This window comes from Martes martes (genome assembly GCF_963455335.1).
Source record: "Martes martes genome assembly, chromosome: X".
NCBI lineage: Eukaryota > Metazoa > Chordata > Mammalia > Carnivora > Mustelidae > Martes > Martes martes.
This window is the reverse complement of record NC_137897.1, coordinates 10,554,559-10,561,128: the sequence shown is the minus strand read 5'-3', so window position 1 is coordinate 10,561,128 and position 6,570 is coordinate 10,554,559. Positions and strand designations below refer to the sequence as shown.

General features: G+C 45.9%; 1 protein-coding gene across 5 annotated transcripts in view; it reads left to right on the top strand.

Annotated features, from left to right (window-relative positions):
* ASB9 (ankyrin repeat and SOCS box containing 9) overlaps window positions 1-6,570 on the top strand; it is a 33,449-nt gene that overhangs the window by 1,282 nt on the left and 25,597 nt on the right. For 3 of the 5 annotated variants that reach the window (XM_080831223.1, XM_080831227.1, XM_080831226.1), the window contains exon 2: window positions 6,054-6,262. In XM_080831223.1, the coding sequence (XP_080687349.1) occupies window positions 6,172-6,262 (91 nt within the window). In that variant the 5' untranslated portion in view covers window positions 6,054-6,171. Of the gene's footprint in view, window positions 1-61; window positions 223-2,690; window positions 3,360-6,053; window positions 6,263-6,570 lie in introns of those variants that run through there. The other 2 variants (XM_080831225.1, XM_080831224.1) reach the window with 2 other exon arrangements.

Here is a 6,570-nt window from a genome sequence, read left to right as displayed (position 1 = left end):
CACTTTAATTCCAAACTGAGCCCCAAGAGACCATTTACCAGACCGATCCATCTGATTCCAGAAGGATGTGGATGCAGAACAGGTCCAGATCCCTGTGTCTTGGGGCTGCTGCCATGTTTTATGATTTATAAATACAGAGATTGGCCATGAGGTGATCTTTACATTTCCTGTGAGTCCTACAGTCCATCAAGCTAGAATTAGACCATCAGATGGAATCCTCAGGTTTATATGCTATTATATTGCTTGCTTTTGGGGGTTCTTAACACTTCTTAACACTTAACACTGGATTATTTCATTTTTCATAGGATGTGGGATGTTTTATTCTCCAAATTGTGTAATTTTCTACAATTACAATCATATTTGAATTGCTGTAGGACAACTTTTCAGTTAATTCCTTCAATACCTTTTACCTGGCATCTATTATGAACCAGACACTCAGGCTTTGAAAAAGATAGACAAGGTCCTTGCCCTCGACAAACTTATGTATTACTGGAGGCAACAGCAAATAAGCAACACATACATATGTATCATCCTGTCAGAAAAGTGATAAGAAAAATAAAGCAGATTGGGGTAAAGAGTGATGATGAGAGCTATTGTTTTAGGTAAGGTGATTGGGCAGGGTCCCTGGCACGGTGACTGAATTATGAAAGAACTCCTTGGGCAGGTGTCTGAAATTTATTAGTTTATTTTTACCGTGAAATTTTAGTGACTTTTTTCAGAATATCATGTTTTTTGTTTTGTTTTGCTTTCTTTGCTTGGTTTAACATCGTGATCGTGTTGTAAAAGTATCTTTGATTCTTGCCTTACCCCCACACCATACTGTAATGATTTTCTCAGTTTCAAACCCTTTGACTCTATCCTCTTAAATGGTTGCCTTCTGCCTCTTAGCTACTTCTATATTGTTGGAATACTTAGATTACTTCTAATTTCTTACTGTTGCAAATACTGCTAATGTGAACTTCAATTTTTAATAAATCTTTTTAAATGTTTGAAGTATTTCTTAGATGTTCAGAAGAGTTATCTACTGATTAAAAAACTATTTGAAGTAATAGTTAAAAATAATTGAAATATTACACAATAAATCACTTTTTTAAAAATTTTATTTATTTATTTGTTTGTTAGAGAGAGAGAGTGAGTGAGCACAGGCAGACAGAGTGGTAGGCAGAGGCAGAGGGAGAAGCAGGCTCCCTGCCGAGCAAGGAGCCCGATGTGGGACTCGATCCCAGTATGCTGGGATCATGACCTGAGCCGAAGGCAGCCGCCCAACCAACTGAGCCACCCAGGCGTCCCACAATAAATCACTTTTAAGGAAAAGTATTTGTGTAACCACACAAATATCCAGTATTACCTATCCAGGTACCATGTGTCTCTCTATAGAGACACATAATACGTCAGTCTCTGTACCCTGTGTCTGTCTCTCCTCTATCGACCCATCCATCATTTATCTGACTATATCCCTCACCTGCCTTGAGCCATTATTTTAAAAAAGTAAACTTGCCTGTTTTATTTGAAGACTTACACCTCAACTCTTTTGACATCCCTTAAAGCATTTAAAAGGTTAGGTATGTCATTCAACATCTGTTTTTTCTGTGTCCTTTATTAAGGAACAGTTTCTCCCAAAGTGATTCTCTTCCCTGATATTTCTAATATCGCCTTGTCAAAGAAACCTGAGGTTTACAGATGATATCTTTCTCAGTAACAGTGCTCACGGTGGAGACGATTTGATGTGCCTGGAGCTGGCATGGGGAGGGAGGAATGGTAGACAAACAGCTTGCTAGGGATTTCAATTTTTATGTAGTATGTTTCCCCCTGCCGCTGTTGTTTGGAAACTTTCCCAGCTTACAGAAAAATGACAAGAATAATACCATGAACACTCGGATACCTATCAGCTCAGTTCACCCATTTTTAGCATTTTGCCACGTTTGCTTATCTGTGTGCATGCACTCATGCATCTATACGTACACATGTATGCATGTGTGTGCACATGCCTGTAGAACACTTGTGTACATAAGCCATGTATAATGAATACATATACCAATAATTTTTTTAAAAGATTGATTTATTTTTGAGAGAAGGAATCTCAAGCAAACCCCACTGGGCACAGAGACCAATATAGGCTTGATCCCACGAGATCATGACTCTGAGATCACGACCCCGAAATCACAACCCGAGCCGAAATCAAGAGCCAGACGCTTAACCTACTGAGCCACCCAGGCACCCCTAGACAAATCATTTTAAATGAGCCATTCGTGAATAAACCGTGGAGGTCATGATTCTTCCCCAAGACCAGGGTTAGCTGAGGCGAGTGTTGCAGAAAATGTAAGGGGCCACCCAGAAACTCTATGGTCAAAGTAAATATTTTGGTGCAATATTTTTAAAAAATTCGATGTTACGGAAAAAAGCCCCCGATGACCAAAAATATGAAAAAAATTTTAATAAAAATGGGCTGTTGGGGGCGCCTGGGTGGCTCAGTGGGTTGAAGCCTCTGCCTTTGGCTCGGGTCATGATCTCGGGGTCCTGGGATCGAGTCCCGCGTCGGGCTCTCTGCTCGGCAGAGAGCCTGCTTCCTCCTCCCTCTCTCTCTGCCTGCCTCTCTGCCTACTTGTGATCTCTGTCTGTCAAGTAAATAAATAAAATCTTTAAAAAAAAAAAAAAATAAAAAAAAATAAAAATGGGCTGTTGTTTATCTTATGGGCTTATGTAATTGCACAAGGAGAGGAGTGTTTCTAGTCAGCTGGAGGTGCTGGGACGTGTGGCTGTTGGGTTTATGAGGAATGGCAGTGGCTTGTGAACAGATTGGGCAATGTGGGCTTTGCATATACTTGTGTGTTTTGACTGTGGAGCGTGCATTAGCTTTTTGTCTTCAGTGAACAGTGTGTCCATAGGGGCAGGCATTCCTCCCTGTGCAAGCTGCATGTGGTTCTGTCCTGAGCACTACAGCAAGCAACTCCTAGGAGCCCAGAGATAATTTCATATCCCCTTGGTGCAGTAATCACATGCGGGAAGCTTGACAGTGATGCTTTTGTGACTACATGATTTTAGTCCATATTTAAATTTTTACAATCGTGGCATTGATGTCTTTTAGGTCTCGTCCCCCCTCTCCCCAACACACCCCCAGTGAGGATCTGATCAAGGATCCCTGGCTGTTTTCTCCTTGGAGCTAGAAAGCCGCCCCACCCTCACTTTTGTCTTCCGTGCCCTTGGCAGTTCTGAAGACTCCAGCCCCATTGTGATGCAAACCATCTCCTTCAATTTTGATTTGCCAGATTGTTTTCCTCAAGAATACTGCATTATGCCCGGATTTTAAAGAACACATCCTTGTTGGAATCTTACTGTACTGCTAGATGGAGCTGGAATGAGTGAGTGTGGTCCCAAGTACCCCTAAGCCAGAACAAAGGAAACAGCGAGGCTTTTTGCGAGAAGCGCAGATGATTCCAAATTATCAGAGGAGATGGGTAGCTTTGGGGTTTTAAAGGTTTTGTGCTAGAAAAATTGCTGGCTGGAATGACAAGAGGTTTCTGCTCTTGGGCCGACTTTGACTGATTGGAGGTGACTTTCAAAGCTCCCCCAGGCCTGGGGTGGGGGGGAAGAGGCCATGAGTGCTGTCAGCCGTGGACATCTAGGTGGGGGGCGCGCAGAGGCACTGGCTAGTGTTAAGACTGCACTTGATAAAGAGTGACTGTGGCCTTTACTGCTGCTGCAGGCCATAACTCTTTTTTCTTACCTAACCTGGGCCAAGTGTCTTGAGCACGCGTGCGCGCACACACACTAGGACCGACTGGAAATTTGCCGGTTGTCCTCGGGTTGTCAGCCCACCTGTTCCTCTGTAGTCGCAGCTCATGCACATGTAAATCCGCTTCATCCTCACACGGACCCTTCAAAATGCATGACTTCTCTTGTAATTCTGTTTGAATTCCTGACTGGAGGTGTGGCTGAGCAGTTAAAAAAAAAATCAGTTCCCATCCACTCCTATTCACAAGACGTGACCAACATTATAAATGTAGGGAGAAGGTTAAAAGCTGAGTAATTCCTTCCCAGGTACTAAGGCAACAACCTGGAAATCCTCTTAATTGCCCTTTTGGACAATAAACTGAAATCTGGATATGGAAAAGGGCTCTCTTCTTGGAGTTTAATTAAAAGTAAATAAAGAAGCTGTACCATGAAGATTTTACTCAAAGAACGAGGATCATATTCAGGATCCCCAGGGTGCTGCTCTGTTTAACTTCGTGTCCTCCAGTCTACGATGGGAATACATTTCTCAGTCTCTGCCAAATGCAAGTTTTGTAGTTCTTCGAATCTGTCCTGATGTTGTAGCGAACAATGCCTATGCCTCCGGCCTGTTCGGTAAATTCTGCAAAGAACCAGAGGGCAGTTTGGCAGAGTCTCTCTCAATCTTGAAGGAACAATCTTGAAGTTTCTCTCAATCCTTCTCCAAAATGAAATGAGTATTGAGATAATTGAGCCTGTGTGTGCAGCTGTAAGCAGGAATACAGAGAGGTCTCCCACGCCTTTGCCTACTTTGCTGCAATGACGGCTTTCTGGAAACCTCCAGTACCGTGGAGCTCAACCGTGCCCCAAGCCCCCGACCTCACTCAGAATTCCCCAGTTTGGCTTGTAGTCACTTCCGCATGTGTCTTTCGTTCTGGACATTGTGGGAGCACACCTCTGACCCGGCCTTTCCCCCTCTTAGGAATCTCTCCTCTAGAAACATTTGCAGCTGTGCTCAGAGCCACTGAGACCAAAAATGAACTGTGCTATTTCTGTGGTCCTAACAGCCATGGTAAATGGTCTGCCTCCATCACCCCGGTAAGAGTGAGATACTTGGGGCCCGACATGGAATGCTACACAGTAATGAAGAAAGGAAGGGACAGCTACAGACCCACCTGGGGAGAGCCCCAAGATGAAATGAGCGCGGGAGGCATGGGACAAGATGGTAATATAATTACAGAAATGCATTTTAAAATGCGAAGGCCATTCCTTGCATCATTGCCAAGTGTTTCCGTCCAGGACTCCCTCAGTCTGAAACTGTGCGGCTACCTTTTTGGCATTAAAACAACAAAACAAAACAAATGAACAAAACCCCCAAATCCTCTGCAGCCATTTCAGAGACAGACTGTGCCTGAGACTAACTCAGATCCTTCCCTCCCTGGGAAGAAAGGCGCCCTGGGGCCGGCCGTCAGCCCGAAGCAGCACCCAGGGGTGCGGGGGGGAGCCCGGGTCCACCTGAGGAGACCCACATACAAGGACCCACTGTTTTCCTAAAGGCGAGCGGGAGAGACCTTCCCAGAGGAAAACTTTTTATAATTAACAAAGTAGCAGGTTTCTCCGGCACCCCAGGGCCAGGCAGCAACCCATTTTCCAGTAGCAATCATTAATTATTTATTTAGAAGTTAAAATATAGTTTGTGGGGGAAGGGAGAAGCAGGACACAGAGGGAAATCCTAGAAGTCAGAGGGAAGAAACCAGAAGTTCTGTCCAAAGGGGCATTTCTGTAACATATAGGCACATTTTCCCATAAGAAACTCCCAGAAAAATTGAAACCACATGTGCAGATGGCCAGGGCGTGCTGTGCATGTTGCTGGGCAAGCAGTTCAGGCGGGCTGCAGCGAAACCCGCTCTCTCAGCTCTTGGGTTCTGGGACTTTCTCCACAATGAGAAGCCCCTAGAGAGCCAGCCGACCTCAGCTGAGTGCAGGGAGTGGCTTCCTTCACCCCCCACCCTGCTTGTTCCCTTTGCTCTCCAAAAAGTTACAAACTGACTTTCCTTCCTGATAAACCAAGGCTTCCTCACTGATTGGTCTCAGTTTGGGAAAGGACGTGACATCAGCGGCTTTGCAGACTGGGGCTGGGGGGCCGCTGGGAGCTTTGGCCAACCTCCAGGCAGCTAGGTGGAGCATGTGTGTGTGTGTGTGTGTGTGTGTGTGTGTGTGCGCGTGTGTGTGTGTGTGCGCGCGCGTGTGTTTGTGTGTCTGGGCGCGCGCGTCTGTCTGACCACAGGTAGTGCTCACATTACCGTGCCTGCTCTGCTCTCTGCTGTTCTCTACCGTCTGACCAGGACCGTGCGGTTCAGCCAGCCCGAGCACTGGAATTCCCAGGAGCAGGGGGAGCATGGAATTTGGACTCAACTGAGCCACTGAAGTGGAGAGTGGAGCTTGCCCGGCCAGGAGAGCACCATGGACGGTGAACCACGGGGCAGGAGCAGCAAGTCCCTGAAGCCAGGGGACCTTCCTGACACCCGGCTCCTTTCAAACTCGTGGATGGGGGGTGAGTCGCCGGGCAGTGGCATCAGGGTGCTGGGGAGGCTGCATACCATGCGTAGGGGAGGAGAGGGCGGGGTGAAGTCAGGGGCTCTGTCTGAGGTGTGTCCACAGCTTGGAAGGTCTGTGTCCTTCACAGGGTTGTTCAAAAAGCTGTACACCTCTATCTGCAGAGTCCCAGAGACCGGACAGAGTCGATTGGCACAGGTCATTCACCAGTAGAAACTTTAGCTCCAAAGAATGGAGGTATAAAGCTTACTTATAAATAGGATACTTTTACTGCCAAGTCGTTTATTAAAAGGTCTTAGGTATTTG